General features: G+C 41.7%; 1 protein-coding gene across 3 annotated transcripts in view; it reads left to right on the top strand.

Annotated features, from left to right (window-relative positions):
• The window catches only part of LOC138602993 (thyroid hormone receptor alpha), a 33,275-nt gene extending 18,446 nt beyond the window's left edge, over positions 1-14,829 (top strand). For 2 of the 3 annotated variants that reach the window (XM_069674638.1, XM_069674639.1), the window contains exons 2-8: positions 169-230; positions 2,556-2,656; positions 5,515-5,662; positions 6,767-6,972; positions 9,016-9,162; positions 11,412-11,670; positions 13,743-14,829. In XM_069674638.1, the coding sequence (XP_069530739.1) occupies positions 169-230; positions 2,556-2,656; positions 5,515-5,662; positions 6,767-6,972; positions 9,016-9,162; positions 11,412-11,670; positions 13,743-13,993 (1,174 nt within the window). In that variant the 3' untranslated portion in view covers positions 13,994-14,829. Of the gene's footprint in view, positions 1-168; positions 231-2,534; positions 2,657-5,514; positions 5,663-6,766; positions 6,973-9,015; positions 9,163-11,411; positions 11,671-13,742 lie in introns of all 3 variants that reach the window. The other variant, XM_069674637.1, reaches the window with a different exon arrangement.
• Positions 14,830-17,810: the final 2,981 nt, after the last annotated feature.

Here is a 17,810-nt window from a genome sequence, read left to right on the forward strand (position 1 = left end):
GTCACATAGAACAAGCCTCTATACAAATAATAGCATTTGTGTTTGATATCTGATGTATTGATGATCAGTTCTAACCTTGAAAACATTTAGAATAATGCCATGATCACTTTTTCACATTGTAACATTGTCCTCTCTCCCCCCTTACCGCCCTCCTCTCCCCCCTCACAGGTGGCCAGATGTGCCGAAGAGAAAGAGCAAGAACAGCCAGTGTTCGGTGAAGAGTATGTCTGGTAAGGATTTATCATCTTCCCCTTCATCTCTTTGTGTTGTTGTCATCTGCAAACAACCAAGTGAACACAAAAGTAATACAAAAGAGGCACATCTTTAATGTGCTGGTGGATTTGTCCGGCGTTCGGTGTGGTCCTTCACTCCACAGCTGGCTCCCCCCGGCTTTGCATGATGTCTCATTTCTATGATAATCTCCTCCTCCCTCTTTTATATTACTATCATGCAGAGGCTTTGTCGACCACAAATTAGCTCACCTAGGCTGCCACAGCCTAAGCTGCGGAGATGTGTCTGAGTAGAGCTGTAGACAGGACTCAATACAGAACTACCAAATGAAACAAATTTGATTTAGTTCCAAACCTCATGTTGCTCTAATTTTACCCATCACGCATGACATACATCAGTTGTTGTGCTGCAACTGGGTTGAAAATAAACCCCTCATTGAATTAAAGTATTTTCAAATAATATAAAATACATGTGTAGTTGCTAAACTTAATTATAATACCTGATGATAATTCATTGTTTAGTGTTCTTTCCTGTGTTAAAAGCCCAGACAATCTAATTCCAGTTTAGTCTAAATTTTAAAACAGGAAAGCTTTTTGTTTTTGTTGAAACTGATAATAATTGAGATCATCAGTGACAAACTTCTAGCATTAATTCTTATCATAGGTTGTTGTAAATAACCCTACAATTGAAACCCTATTTTATTTGTATGTCAACACATTTTGAAGCCAAATGCGGGCAGGAAAACGACATTAAATGCAGCTTTAGGATCCAGATCAAAAGCATATTTAATGCAATTTATTTTGGCTGATTCAGACAAAAAAGAGTGCTTTGTCCTCTTTTTGAAATCAGGTCACATATTTCTTAAAGCTCTGAGAGACTCAAGAGCAAAGAGATCATCTCTTTGAGAACCTGAATATCTCTTGGAGAAATCAACACATAACTTTGGCCACAAATAGAATGTGGCGTCAAACAAGTGTTACATTCTGAGAAAGTTACCGTAAAATCTGGAATAAAAGACACAGTCTGTGTTTGGGTGTGTTTGTTTCTATAGGTATTTATTAATAATAAAGTGTAAACAAATATTATCAACACTATTTCAATTTATTTTCAGTTGAAACACATTCAAAACACACACAATGATGACGCCATGATGACTTAGGAATCCTGCTAGCTACCGGTGCGGTAGTTGAGCTCAGCTTACGGGGACGTGTATTGTTGTGAGGATGGCGGCTGCACCGACGTTCATGACTGCGCATGTCCGCGACGAAGCTTTAGCTAGATTATAGCGGCATCGTCTGGGTCAAATACACAATAAAATACCCCTCTCTGCAGTTTATACTGGTATATTGGTCGAGCCCACTTTTGAGATTAAAAAAAATGAAAGTGTGTGTTATACACCGAATTTTATGGTACATAAGTGCGTCTGAAGATTAGAACACTGACAACAGTTGCTAATTGAATGTGCACCCCTTATTGCATACAGAAGCCAAATAAACCCTTACAAGCAACTCTTACTGTGATATAAAAATAATCCTTTGTTGTTATGTGTGCATAAAGGAGTTGAATTGTTAGCTCCGCACTAGGGCTGCACTTTCCCTCCAATAAATCCCCTCCACTGGAGTTGTCTTACCGCTTTTGCTTTTCCAAAGCTGTTGAGCATGTGTATGTTTTTTGAATTGTGAGCAATTGTGATATCATTTTTTTGTCATGTAAAGGTGGGGGGGGGTGTTTAAGCATTTCAATGAATGGCTTTTAGTGTGTAAATGCATGTTTGTGCACTTCAAAATCTCTGTCTCTTTAAGAGGAAAACCTCAGTCCTTGTGCACCAACATGACAGCTAAGAGGTCAGAGTTCAAGAGAAATAAATATCACATACGGTCCAATGGGCCGAGGGAAACCTTTTACCTCTCAAGAGAAATAAAGAAGCACGTGAAAAGTCAGATTTAAGCAGACTTAATGAATTCTGGGAATGAGAGTGTAAACCTCTTAAGCTGGCATGATATCATGTCTGTGTGTGCAGCAAACACTGCCAGTCTCATGAATGCTCCATCCTGTATCACAGTCTCTTGGGGCCCAACGCACAGGAGCTTCATTGAGGCCCCTGTGATAACACTCAGCCCCCTCCTCCCTCTCCTCCGTCCCTTCATCTTCTCCTCCCATTCTTCTCCACTCTCGCCCAAACTCTTCCCTTCACCTCATCATCCACCTCGCCGTCCACCCGACCTCCCTCGCTCATACTCATTGTTCACCCTTCTCTCATTCCACCCTGTCTTCCTCTCCGACCTCCTCCTCCTCTCCTATAGCTCTTAGTGTCTCTGTTCCAGGGTACATCCCCAGCTACCTGGAGAAGGATGAGCCGTGCGTGGTGTGTGGGGACAAGGCGACTGGCTACCACTACCGCTGCATCACCTGCGAGGGTTGCAAGGTACAGAAGAACATCTCCCCACTGACCAAATGTATAAATGAGTTTACTGTTAACGCCCAAACAGGAAATGCCCAGTGTCTTTTGAAGTGGGCTTCAAGGAGTGCTCCGAAGAATTGTTTTCACTACTGCTTTTACCTGAAAGTCAAATGTAGAAGCAGTGTAAAAAATAATTCCAAGGCTCTAAGCGTGGGGTTTAATGTAAGTGGACAGGTGACCTAAGTTGTTGAAGACTTGCATCTGGGCAGCCAAAAAGCACAGTTTCAGGAAATCTTGGGTAGCTTTTGATCTCTTCTAATACCCCTTTCCCACCAAAATAAGAGCGTTGACGTGGGTTTTTTAGACCCGGGAAGACCCGCTTATCGATGCCGATTGTCTCTTTTCCCATTGCCAGTGGAGTATACTGCTTTCGGTCTCTTTTCTGCTGCGTCACCGCCTAACACAGAAGCAGTCCTTGTAATCACTGTAATGCGATGCTGGAAGTCAAGATTGGCATCAAAGAGTGAGTTTTAGGAAGTTTTGAGACATCCAGTGATGATGATGATGTCATCCATGCATCTGACAAGCTAATTTATGGGACTGAAGTTGTCGATGGAAAGTTAGGTGTAAAGCTGTGTATCATCAGCATAGGAATAGTAGGCTATATTTTGATTCTGTATGATAATACGAATGAGATAGCAGTGACTAGCAGTGGACCTATTACTGAACCTTGTGGAACCCCACAGAGAATGCTGAATTGAATGAAGTGATATTGCCTTGTGATCAGGATAATTATTTCCTTCAAGTATGTTTAGAACATTTGGAGGGCAGATCCTTATAAGTAAATATAGTTTTCAAGTCTGTTGAGTAGAATGTCATGATGAATGAAAGAAAGAAACCTTTATTACCCCTAGGGGAAGTTGTTTTGCAGTATCAACGTCATCGAAAGCAGCACTTGTTTGCTAGTGGATGCTGCTGTATCAGTGTAGGCTAATGTTGGGAGCTCTGCTCTCAAAGTCCGTTGTTTCGCACAATATGGTAAAAGCTGAAGAAAATTTGAAAAATGTGTGTTATTCCATCATAGAATTGATGTTTTCAGCTGTTAAGGCCTGGAGCTGCCTTTATGAGGCCTACACACGGGTGATGCTAAAGATTCAGAAAAGGACATTCTGACTAGAAAGCTGGTTGGATGTGACTTTGAGCGAGTATTTCTGAGGAGCTCATAGGATTCCACGCAGAGCTGGGTTACACTCTAGGCCCTGAAAGGACTTTGTCAGTCTGTCTCTAAAATGACATAATTATAAAGCAGTCCAAAAAGGAACCATTCAAAGAGCTGACAGCAACAACATCAATGGTTAACATAAGTTATGGCTTAAAAAGATTCAGAAGGCCTAGTGCGAATTAACTGAGCTTCAAGTATTAGTGTGGCTAACTGTGTTTCCTGGTTTAATTACCCAATTAAAGGCTCCTAAAACGGCCTTTTGTAATCACTGGAGTGGAATTAGTTGATTTGGATCAACCTTCATTTAATGAGGTTGGTCATTGACATGTCTTTAGGGATGGAGGGGTTAGAGGGTTCTGGCTCCATTCTCTGTCTGTGGCCAAGCGTAGCCTACTAAAGAAATAAATATTGCTTTTGTTCCAAATATAAAGCTTAAATATATAAACTAATACACATTTTGTGCCCATGTGTTTGTATGTAATTATTATTTCCTGTCAGCACATTAGCATTGTAGCCATTTTTAAACTAGTAGTTTCACATAGAGGGAAAAATGCTGTTTGCTTTCTGGCAGAAACTAAGACCAAAGAATGGTTACCAATCATGAATGTGCTTGTTGAAGGCTGAAGCTAGCAGCAAGTTAGCTTAGCACTGAAACTGAGATGTGAGCAGTTTCAAGTCAAGCAGTTGAGACTCAAGGAAATTACTGCTCCTTGCCAAGAAATAGTGTAGAAAACAACTCTATCTCAGCAGAGAGCAAGTCTATTAAAGCCTTCACTGAATTAATTAACTGATATGATCAAAAGCAAACAACTGCTTGGAAGTTGAGAAAGCTGTATTTTTGTCTCTCCAACAATCAGTGGTACGCTTTAGATAATTGAAGGTGGTGATGTTTAGTCTGTGAAATCTACAATACCAGATACGAAATGCAGACTTCAGGTTTGAATGAGACTTTGCTTACCATACTGTACAGTAGAGACTTGGCGGGAGGCCTCTTGAAAGCGGTTGTTGGTAACCGCTGAGCAGAGGTTTATTATCCAATGATTGGCGTCCCGTAGAGCAGCCTCTGCAGGGTTTCTAAAAATTGCTTTAGCTATTTTTGTACCATTCTGTCACACGGGAAGTGAGACACTGAAATCCCAGAGAGATGCCAAAAATGACATTCGTTTGTTTCCCACTAAAGTCTTATAGTATTTAGATTGTATTATTTTGGTTATAGATTAATGTCTTTGCACTAGGGTGGATTGTGGCGTTTTTCTGTCTTACAGTTTGCTTCCATGTGTCATAAAATGGATACTTCTCTGCTTAAATCATGTTATGTGAGCAACTTTCCGAGCGTGATTCTCATCAGACTGCAGCCTCCACAGTGTGCACAAAAGTGGTCACTGAGAGATGTTCAGTCATGCATCGCTTCAGCTCTCAGCCTTTCTGGGCGACCGCGATTTTGTCATGCAATCAGCAGTCTGCCGTGTGATATTCCCCGCACTTGTTTTACGCTGATCAAAACGCGAGAACATGTAATTGGTGGGTTTCATTTTGACGTTATGGAGTTACATCTTTCCCTCGGTCCCTGAATGCTCTTTTTGTCTGTGTTTTTGCTCCTTTTTTCTGCCCTTCTCTTTGCCCTTTTTTTCACTTTCTTCATGTCTTTTTCTTTTTTCAGGGCTTCTTCCGCAGGACCATCCAAAAGAACCTCCACCCAGCTTACTCCTGTAAATATGAAGGCTGCTGCGTCATCGACAAGATCACCCGCAACCAGTGCCAGCTGTGCCGCTTTAAGAAGTGCATCTCTGTGGGCATGGCCATGGACTGTGAGTGATTATCCACAATACAAAAATCAAACATATACATTCTTCTATCTTTCACTTATAAGTTGGCTATTATTTAACCCGGGATCCACAGCCCTGGTGGCCAATTTCACATTAACAATATAACCTATAAAACCTCAATTTGTCTTCATGTGTATTCACAGGTGTACACACACTTATTTCTGCACTCAGTCAAGTAAAGGAATATCAGAGCACTCACACACACACACAAACACACACATAAACTCAACATCGACTGATTTCATGTTGGGGATGATATTAATTTAGCATAACAGCTGCTGCCGTGGAGAAAGGAAATGTTTTATATTCCTTGGCACATCAACATCTGGACTCCACTCTAACCACACTGCACTTCAATTATGTGGCTTAAATTTGATTAACTCTAGCAGCAGTGGTCCTTTTAAAGTACTTTTGCAGCAGACGCGTGCAAATGAATACAGAGACACAACTTTTTAGTAACTAACACAATGTGCACTCATGTGTCTCTCCATCCTGGCCAAGCCTTTATGCAACATTTGGCCTTCTGTTAAATTTATTTGAATGACTTTCCCTACACAAAGCAGTCCTTTCATATCCTTTTCTCATTCTGAATCGCATCTGACATTTCATTCTGACTTCTTATCAATATCTCATGGGATGTTCTGAAGGTCATCCAGCTTCAGCTCTGACGGCATTTCATATCCAGCCATATTTCTTTAAGATTCATCTGCTCCTCTGTTATATCACGACGATTCAAAGACATGTGTGTTACTCAAGGAGATGAGAGGGTCAAGTGGTTTAATTTATAGTTAATATAATGGTGCACAAAGCAGAAGGTGGCGTTCAAGTGCTCAGAAAGCAGAGCTCTGTGATTGAAGGCACTCAGCAAATGAGTCATAGCCACAGTTTAAATGCACTGGACAATACAACCTTGGCTGTTAAACACTATTATGTATAAAAACCATGGCAGCCCCCTAATATTTTGGTGGAATGGCACAAAATTTGTTACAGAAGTTTATGTTCACATTGCGTAATTGTAAGTATTGTTAATAAAGATCACCTCATCCACTGACCTTAATCTTCTCCTGCCTCCATTACGCCTCTCAGTGGTGTTGGACGAGTCAAAGCGCGTGGCCAAGCGGCGTCTCATCGAGGAGAACCGACAGAAGAGGAAGAGGGAAGAGATGGTGAAGACGCTCCAGACGAGGCCGGAGCCGACCAACTCAGAGTGGGAGCTGATCAGGGTAGCAACCGAGGCCCACCGGCACACCAACGCGCAGGGCTCCAGCTGGAAGCAGAAGCGCAAGTTCTTGGTAAGCTTTCAGTTTTTAGCCGACGAGACTTTAGGCAGAGCGTGTTGTGGCATTTTCACCACTGCTGATGTGAAACAACAGGAAATGAGTTGTTGTAGTTTAGCCAATTGATTCTGCCTGCTCATTAACATGGATTGGAAGGGATGCATGAGCAGCAGGCACTGTCACACAGTTGAGGCAATTAAGGTTCCTTAAAAGGGCCAGATTGCCTGAGTTGGCGCCAAACGTTGCAGTCTTTGACTGAGTCATAACTAAAGATTGACACACAGACATGACGCACATGCTTTTATATTAAGAGGGATTTGGTCTTCATTAGGATGTGATTACCAACCTCAATAAATCTGCTTAGAAATCGTAAAATAACTGCAGAATTACCTAACAATCACCATGTTTTCAAGTTGTATTAAGTATCACAGTTATCGGTCGACTTTCAATCAGAAGGTTGGTGGTTCGATCCCCAGCTCCCTCAGTCTACATGTTGAAGTGTCCTTTGGCAAGACACTGAACCCAGAATTGCTCCCGGGGGCATAGCCATCAGTGTGTGAATTTGATGACTGATTGACAGTCGGGCGCCTTACGTAGCTGCCTCTGCATCAGTGTGTGAAAGACTAGTAAAGCGCTATATAAGTACAGTCCATTTACCATTGCGATATTTGTCTGTAAATCTGTGGGAGCACACAGGACCTGCTAACAGCTAATTCTGCATGCTTTTTAATGATGCCAAGGAGCTAAAATTCAGGGTTAAAAAACATCGGAGCTCAAGTTTAGACCAAAGATCCCCCAAAATTAAAGTAAGACAAACAAAAAGTGCCCAAATCCAGTAATAATGTTTTGTCTTATACTCCTTTTATCTTTCTGGATCGTTTTTAAAATGATGAAAACGATGGGGCGCTGGTTAAGCTCAGTCGGTAGAGCAGGTGCCCCATATACAGAGGCTATACACAGGCTCGACCCCCAGTCTGCCGATCATTTGATGCATGTCATCCCTCACTCTCTACTCCCCACATGTCCTGTCTCTCTTCAGCTTTGTGCCCTTCAGAAAGGCCCTCCCAGCACAACAAAGTGTCGCTTACTTTCTTCTTTTATAAGTCCAAAACGTTTTTTCACATCACACTCATGACAGAAAGGGACTTCATGTTCAAAAGAAACCATTTGAACAGCACACCTTTTCATCAGCAACTCAATTTGTGCCGTCCCATGTGGTCGGTGCCACATGCAGATGCATGAGCCTACACTGCAGACCTTATGAAAAGCGTCAGATGACAGTTTCCAAGCGACCATTCCCAAAAGACAGGTTTACAGCTTTTGAAGGCTTGCTGAAAAAAGTTACATAGGTGGGAGGATTAACAGTCCAAGGTGAAGAAAGAAGGTGGAGAGAGGCCCAGGAGAAAAGAACAGAACAGGCACGGCCAATTAGAGCACAGTTACTGACTGTTGTTATAGCAACTTCAGTGCTTCATGCTCGGGATTGGCTGTGATAACATTACAAACGGGTGCACATTTAAATAAAGTCTAAAAAAAAACATGACTGCCTTGTGATTTCATCAAGAGACATAGAGAGCAAAGAGAAGTCAATCGGTTTTTAAGAATGAAGCCAAAGCAGATGTGCCCTAAACATGCATTCTTCCAGATGGCCAATAGGGGGCAATTCAACTGGTTATTTCTCACATAATTTATTTCTTCAGTTAACATTTTCCTATTGAGTTTATGGGCTTTATTGGTATCTTTAAATCTTCTGCAATAAAGCATGATGTATGTCATGATGGAGGGTGTACATTCGGGTGTGGCTACCTGTGATTGACAGGTCACTACCACGTCCTTCTGTCAATTCGGATAGTAAAGTTCAAGTCTTCAAATCCTCCTGCCTTTTGCCGGCATCTGAACTTACTACATTTGTTCACATTGTATTGGCTCATGTAAACATGTGTTTAACTCTGACCTCAGATCCCCTCAGTCCATTATGTTAAAGACCAGTCCCATTTAAATTGGTTCCAGCCTGTCACAGTGAAATTTTCCTTTACACGTGTTATGTCTTGTTTCTAGCCGGATGACATCGGCCAGGGTCCCATCGTGCCCACTACAGAAGGAGATAAGGTCGACCTGGAAGCCTTCAGCGAGTTCACCAAGATCATGACCCCCGCCATCACGCGCGTCGTCGACTTTGCGAAGAAGTTGCCCATGTTCTCTGAGGTAGGTCCAGTGGTGTGGTTTAATCTGTGTTTACACTCAAACAGATTTTGCTCTAGGCTATCAACAACATCAGTACATGATCATTTAAAAAAAATACTGTATCATACTAACATTTTAGCGTGTGTAGCATAGAAGTGGAGACGGGCAAACTCCAGTCTGTCCACTCCAAACTACTCCTACGCTCTCTGCTTCACTGACAAGCGTTTGGCCCCAGTCGTCTAGCACGATGTCAAAGAAGTAGCCATTAAATGAATAATTTGGGGCCTTTTACAAGCTTTTCTGCCCAAAACAGAATAGTGTGTAAATAATAAATAGATGATAAAAACAATAAATACACACTGGTGCAATGGTGTTATCAATATAGAATGAGACACTTTATATGCATCATTAGTTCACACCATCACTGACAGAAAGTTGAGAACTAAGTAGGAGAAAAAGGTTGTGATTGTGGACACAGCTTTTACTACTGGTGCTTCTCCCTGTTAACTCCTCTCTGCAGCCGTTCTGCTTTTACACCAAATTTTAATGAACCCCTTCCTCCTTCCTTGCACCTCTCATGTCTTCTCATCCCCCTCTCTGTCTCTCTGGATGATGCGATGACTCACCGCTCAGAGACACTGCTCTGCTGTCTACGGAAACGGTCTGCGTTTCATAACAAGTGGCAGGGGATTTGCTGTGTAAAAAAATGATATCCCCTTTCTCTTCCAGGAAGCACTCCAAGATAACTATGTGGGGATTGTAAAAAAAAAAACATTGCAATACCACATCCTTTAGCAATATTTTCATCAACTTCTCTTTTTGATGAGGGCTGATTACTGCTCTGCTTCCAACATTTTGTTATGTTAATTACCACAATAGTACATCATGTCAAAAAAATACAGAAATAAAAATCCCTTCCTTCTATAGCAATATACTGTCACATTGAAATTCATTAAAATTTGTTATCATCAGCGAGCATTCACAAGTATTGCAGAAAAGCCACACGCAGTCATGTTATATGCTGTAGCTCAGGGGTCTCCAGCCCTGCTCCTGGAGAGCTACCTTCCTGCATGTTTTAGATGCCCCGGAGACGCTTCAGTTAGTTGATAACGAGCAGATCATTCAAATCAGATCATTCAAATCAGGTGTGTTAGCTGTATCAGTAAACTTGTCTACAAAATGTTATAGACGCGGATGAAAAGTTCAGGGTCTTTATTCGGTCCGAGGTCAAAATATAGGTAATCAAAATAGTATCAGGCAACAGGATCAAAAACGGCAGGCAAAAGGCTGGTCAAAAAGGCAAAACTGGTCATACACTAAACACTGGAAAAACGGGGAAAGAATGCTGGATAATCTCACGAAGAAGCTCGACAATCTAGCACAGGGCAACAGACACAAGGGGTTTAAATAGGGAGAGACACAGACGCTAACAAGACGCAGGTGAAACACATAAAGTCAGGGGCAGGTAATCATAAGAGGGAACTTGACAGGACATAAAAGAGCGAATAAGGGACTTTCAAAATAAAACAGAAACACAAAAACTGATACTGACGAGAACTTAACTACACAAGACATGACAAATAGTTTATATAAAAATCATAATGCAGCTTTAATGCAACTGCAACTGTATTTATTTATTTATTTTTTATTATTATTAACTTAAATGCTTAATTTATTATCACATTAAAATGAGCTAAGCTAGCTGTTATTATTCACATTAAAATGAGCTAACATAGCTGTTATTATTCACATTAAAATGAGCTAAGCTAGCTGTTATTATTCACATTAAAACGAGCTAACATAGCTGTTATTACTCACATTAAAATGAGCTAACCTAGCTGTTATTATTCACATTAAAACGAGCTAACATAGCTGTTATTACTCATATTAGAATGAGCTTAGCTAGCTGTTATTATTCACATTAAAATGAGCTAAGCTAGCTGTTATTATTCACATTAAAATGGGCTAACCTAGCTGTTATTACTTACATTAAAATGAGCTAAGCTAGCTGTTATTACTCACATTACAATTAGCAAACCTAGCTGTTATTACTCACAGTAAAATTAGCTAACCTAACACTGATGGTTAGGTAAGAAGAGGTTAACAGGACCATAATTAACCAATCAGAATCAAGTATTTAACAGCCGTGTAATAAAAACAGTTTTACATTTTTGTTTTATAAAGCAGATTTTATAAAGCTTTTTCTTTTCTTTTGTATTTCTTTTATACTACTTCCTGGTAACCTCATGTGTTTTTGACGTGTTTCCCAGCTGCCTTGTGAAGACCAGATCATCTTGCTGAAAGGCTGCTGCATGGAGATCATGTCGCTGCGCGCCGCTGTACGCTACGATCCAGACAGCGAGACGCTGACGCTAAACGGTGAGATGGCAGTGAAACGTGAGCAGCTGAAGAACGGCGGGTTGGGCGTGGTGTCGGACGCCATCTTTGACTTGGGAAAGAGCCTGGCTCAGTTTAACCTGGATGATACAGAGGTGGCTCTGATGCAAGCGGTGCTGCTCATGAGCTCAGGTGAGGAACATCATCATAATCTGCATGTGTGGACTTTTAATGTGAAAAGATGTGATCTCGATATTGAAGGTAACTTTTCATATTCACATTCCCACTACTTCTGGGTTTGTTTCTTTGTAATAGAGCAAGTTCTAGTCTTGTTTATGGTTTTACAGATTCTCACTTGGCCTTTTACAGTAACCATCCTTGTCCTTCATCTTAGAACAAAATACACTGGCTGAGACTGAAATATTGAATAACTGGCATAAATAATACAGCAGGTGAAGGCTGTGCTGCTTCTGAGCTCTGAACACATAACAGCTTTTCAGAATTCACTTGTTTTTTCATAAACAATAGAAAATTAATTTTGATTACACCAAAAACAGCACACCGAGCCATGTAACAGCTTGAACGTCACGTGTTTGGACTGTAAAATAACATCTTCACATTGAATTTCATTTTACCTTGGATGTTGTTATTAATTAAGCTTTGCTTTCTCTTGAGCAAAGAGATACGTCCTGACTAATAATTGGAGATTTTACATCTATTGAAAAACTCTGTGTGCATGAGTGGGCTTCCAGGGGAAATACATGCTTGTTAGGTTCATTGGTGACTCTAAAGTTGCCTGTAGGTGTGAATGTAAGTGTGAAAGGTTGTCTGTCTCTATGTGTCAGCCCTGTGATTGACTGGCGACAAGTCCAGGTGAACCCCGCCTCTCATCCAATGACAGCTGGGATTGGCTCCAGCCCCCCCCCACGACCTTGAAAAGGATAAATGTTGGATGGAGGATGGAAGGATGGATCTATTGAACACATACATGCTACTGACCCGTTCAGTTGAAATATATGCAGGCAGTTTGTTTGGACTAAACAGGGTAAGACTCAAAGTAGACCATGCTATAAAATAAAAGAAACATCAGTTATATATAAAAGAAAATACCAACAAAATACTTGACATGTTTTCTATCCATATTATCTTCTTTATGTATGTGAGGTCATCTACAGAAGCCCTGAAAGACAAGTGAGAAATTAAATTCCTGTTGTACATGTGGTATAAGTGAAAGTTTTTTCCTAACCCTAACGGACTTGAGCAGTTAAATGCGGTTACTGAGTCGGCCATTTTTTTTGTTTTGAAAAAAGTCTTAAAGGTGCTATATGTAACTTTCAGAAAATACTCACTCCTAGCGACACGGTCGGCCGCTGAGGGAACTGCAGTCACCTACTTGTACGCGCTGCGGAGAATGAGCTCTCTGCAGAGATACTTGTGTACGCGCAGATACGTCACATCCTCTTGTTTCCCGGAAAAAACGTCTCGAGTGCTTTACATAGAAATCAGCCCACAGGCTGTTAGGGCCAATGGAGGAAGTTGGGGAAGGTCTCAATTTATCAGTTCCTCTACTATCCCTTCACACATTGACAATAAAAAATGACATTTGATTCATGAATATATGTAAAATTTGACATATAGCCCCTTAAATTTAGACGTCTATCTGAAGTCTGACTATTTGTTATATCTAAGCCATAGTCAAAGTCTATCTTTGTGAAACCGGCCCCTGAATGCTGAAAAAGTCCTGCAAAGTCTGCCATCATGCCACCTTTGACCTTTTTGCATTGGACCAAGCAACGCTGGCGTAAACCACCCCAGTGTGTGCAAGGTGTAAACAAACAGCATGCGCTTAATTTAGTGTAAAAGGGGCGACAATTTGTTTTTCACCATGTACATTGTTTTCCTCCTGTTTTGCAGAAAAAAAAATAGAAATATTATGCTGGCAATAACCCCCCCTGACTCCCCCCTGTGTTGTGAAAGCCAATAAGCGTTGAGATTAAGCATTTTGAAAGTTGTTTACTTGTCGTCTTGTGGACTGAGTTGTCAAAGCACGAATTTCACAAATCTGCTTCATGATGTAGTTATTTACCTTTTTTCACGTTTCCAAGGTGAAACGGTAAGACGGTAGTTTGTTTTAATTGGTGGAATCAAGCTGAGTTGACAACGTAGTCCTCTTGAGAAAAGACAAAACTAGTACTTTCTACAAGATGAGTTGGAAAAGTTCCATAAACCTAAATGTAATTCTTCCTCTCTTCTTTACCACTCAGACCGTTCAGGGCTGACCAGCATGGAGAAGATCGAGCAGTGCCAAGAGGCCTACCTGCTGGCATTCGAGCACTACATCAACTACCGCAAGCACAACATTCCCCACTTCTGGCCCAAGCTGCTGATGAAGGTGACGGACCTGCGCATGATCGGAGCTTGCCACGCCAGCCGCTTCCTCCATATGAAGGTGGAGTGTCCCAACGAACTCTTTCCCCCGCTCTTCCTGGAGGTCTTCGAGGACCAGGATGTGTGACTTAAAGAGACCACGGCACCCCCTACATGAACCTTACACTCAGAAGGACAAAGATTTGGGGTGGTTTTGGCAGAAGAGGAAGTGTGGGGGGAAGTAAACTTTTTTGTTTTTTTGTCCCTTTTTTTGGGGGGGGGGGTCAAATACTCACAAGACCGTCCACCTGCCACCAGCAAACACACATTAACATCACCAGAGAGAAACACACTGGCTTTCTTTTTGAGGTACACAGACAGAGTATAAAACAGTTTTAGATGTTCACAGATTCCAAACACACACTGCCAGCAACGTTCAGTATCTGTATATGCAAACACTCTCCAATTAACTCCTCTCTTATCTGTATGGACAAACAGCTGTACTCTGCTCCAACACTAATGCAAACTGAGGGGCTTGGTTGTGTCTCTGCTCCCTCCACATCCACCTCTAACCTCCGAAATCTCTGGGACCCGACCATTAGCTTCTCTGACGACCTCGCCCCCCACCCGCCACACACCCATCTCCCTCGCGCCTCCCTATACACAATGGCTCCTCCGTCTGTACGTGCAGCCCACCCCTCAGTCCGCCGAAGGCTGTGTGAGTGTTTGTCAACCTACCTCCCTCACGTACTGACCTCTTTATCTTTCTCTGTCTTACGCACACACACAGAGGCTAACACACACACTATGTACATCCTCAAAACACACCCCTACACTTTTACCTCATAAAATGTATTTCCTCATTTATTGTTTGGGTGGTGATAATCGAGTAGGAAAACATGGAGCCATGCAGTCCTCAGTTACCAATGAACCTCTCTGCTAGTGTTAAAGTAGAAACACTTAGTATGTGTGTTATTTGGTACACATACCTGATAAATACATTATAATGTGTATTACAAAGACATTATAGATATAATTTGAGTACTTTAACAGATGTTAAGAACATAATGGTGCTTTCTGTGAAGATTCTCAATAAGGAGCATTGATATGGACGTCACTGTCTGCTTCAGGAAAGTCTGTATTGATACGTTGGAAGTTTTGAGGTTTCTCTTATGATACAGTAAATGCTTGTTCTTGGTTCAAGTTAGGGCAGTAGTTCACTGTTCAGCCAATTTGAATTACTGAGAATTGGCTGAGGAGAATGATACCACCCTTAAAAATATGATGCTATAGCCAGCAGAGAGTTAGCTTAGCTAAAGATAAAGGATGGAAATTCCAACATTTTCCCTCCCCATGCCCAATTTTTTACAAACTAAACCTTGAATTTTTTGGGGTAATGTGCCAGACCATTTTTTGGCCAGGAAAAGCCTTTAAAACTAATGATACTCCCGTTAGCATTAGCTGTTCTTTGTGTTCTGCTAATTAGCAAATGTTAGCAAGCTAGCTTACTAATTTTAGATTGTTTACGTTTCTGTTTTGGCCACTCTAACATAGTTTTCAAACCCAGTAAGCAGCATTAATTTTTTTTTAAAAAGGAAAAACACTCGGACCATATGCTAGCTATAACAACAGAAGGCTATCTGCGGGCTAGCTGGTGAACATTGTGGAGTATTTAGCATAGATATTCGGGAGCTAAAAGAGTCCAAAACTGAACTGTAGAATTTTTCTGCTACCACTAAGTGGCTAAAGATCAGTTAAGTTAAAATTGTTTGCCATTAGCATGTTAGCATACCAACCACTACCATCTACCTTTGTGGCTTTGCTGTCAGATGTGTTAGCAACGTATCACTGTGATCTTACTATTGACGCAGAAAGCACCTTTTTATTCATAACACCTTATACCTGTTAAGGCAAAATAATTTGATTAGCAATTTCAAAATAAAGCGTATTGTCTCTAGGCTACACAACGGGTGTTTCCACTATAAGAACTAAATTAAGGTATCATGACAGATGTTGTGATATAACTTGAAAAACTGCATCATGCTACTTATAACACTGACAGGTCATGTACTGAAATACAGTAAATATATATTCAATATGTATTTATACTGTATACATCATATATAAATATATATAGCTATTATTACCAGAATACCTCTCTGACACATACCTCCATTTCTCATTACCTCACATACACACAGATTCGTATTATTCACACCCATTCATTTTTGTTTTTAAGTATTACCTCAGTTTTTTGTTGCTCCTCTCTCCCTCCTCCCACGTAACCACTGGGCTGTACCGCACTTCCTGTCTCTGTGTGTGTATGTGAGTGCGTCTTCTCATCAGAGCCCTACCCCTGTTACCGCACCGTAGCCCCGCCTCCTCACCGCCCCTGCTGTCTTGTGATAGGTCGTGATGGCAGATGGTGGTGTTGGTGGGAGGGGATGTTGTCAATTACCTCGGCTGTCACCTGTACCTGTTTCAAGTCCAGCCTGAAACCGACAGATTCTACCTCACTCACCTCTCATCTCGGTGCAGCTGCCCCTCTGTCTGCAACACACTGACATGTATGCACAGATATAGAAATATACACACACAGTGTAAGGAGGAGTTGTCATCGTGTACCCAGTGAGTGTGCGGCTCCACCCACAGGTGTGTTAACGGGCCATGGATCATCTACGACAGCTGACATGGAAACAGAAATTCTCCCCCTTTTTCATTTGATCACACCCCACGTGGGACCAACAGTCACTCTGGATTATTTTTTTATTCAAATCTGAAATGACAAAGAGGGCAGGGGTGAATTTGTGACTTTACCGTGTGCCGATTGAACTTACAGGAACTGTCAGGGGACAACGACAGCTGGAAGCTGGGACTCCAGTGGAAGCCATTTTGGCCCGATTGGGTCAGGCCAATGGACTATTGTGGGTGGTGACTGGGAGGTGAATAAACAGCAAGTGAGTCAGCAGTATTCTCCTGTGGATACGGTTTCATCCCGAGGGGAGGGAAACAGCGAGTGTGTGAGCGATGTGACTCGAGCGAAGCTGAAAGCAAACCGCCGCACAAAAAAAAGGACCCTCGCACTTTCAGTACATCTCCAGATCCTTCCCTCGACGTCGCAGCAGAAATGGACAACGAGCCATTTCACAGACTTTCTGAGCGACTGTCCTATCCCGGAAACTTATTCTAAGAATTAAACACTGCTGAAATAAGCTCCACCTACCATAACCCAAATTGCCATCCACTACAAATAACTATCAGGTTTTTTTCTGTTGCACTAGAACCACAATGTCTGTATCCCTCAGTAGCCCTCCTGAACCCCTTACTTTAACCTCCTCCCCCACATCTTTGTGTTCCTACCCGACTTTAGCAGTCTTAACAATGTTCTTTAAAATATCTCACACACACACACACAGACGGTCTGTTTTCACATCTCTATATCACCTGTTGAAACCAACAGGGACTGTGACATGGCCTTTATGCGCCGCTTCTCTCAGTGTTAATAATCTATGTTGCAGGGTATTAAAATAGAACCATAAGCGCTGAATATACAGGGATACACACACACACACATACACACACAGCAGCAGCAGCACACACACAGCAATAGGATGATCAAGCAGTACAGCTTCACACCCGCCGTCTCCCGGCCTGCTGTGTTGGTACTTTGCTCACTGTGAATGAAAGCCATGCTGCGACAGGGTGATGGCTCGGACAGGGAACCACTGGCTTAGTAATTCTGACATGCTTATGTGCCTCACAGAGGTGGTTATACAATTATACACTATACAGTATACAGAAGCATATATTTATAGACATAGATAATATATATATAAATGTTACAGTTATTGTTTGTGGCATTAGAGCTACAGCGACTGACTTTATGCTGCCAGCTCAAATCTGATCTCCGTCTGACCCGTCGTGTAGCAGACGGTGTCAGAACTCAGTATTAATATCTGTAAAGT

The sequence above is a fragment of the Semicossyphus pulcher genome, unplaced genomic scaffold, assembly GCF_022749685.1.
Source record: "Semicossyphus pulcher isolate SPU_LCO1_2020_fin unplaced genomic scaffold, fSemPul1.0.p SCAF_23, whole genome shotgun sequence".
NCBI classification, from domain to species: Eukaryota; Metazoa; Chordata; class Actinopteri; order Labriformes; family Labridae; genus Semicossyphus; species Semicossyphus pulcher.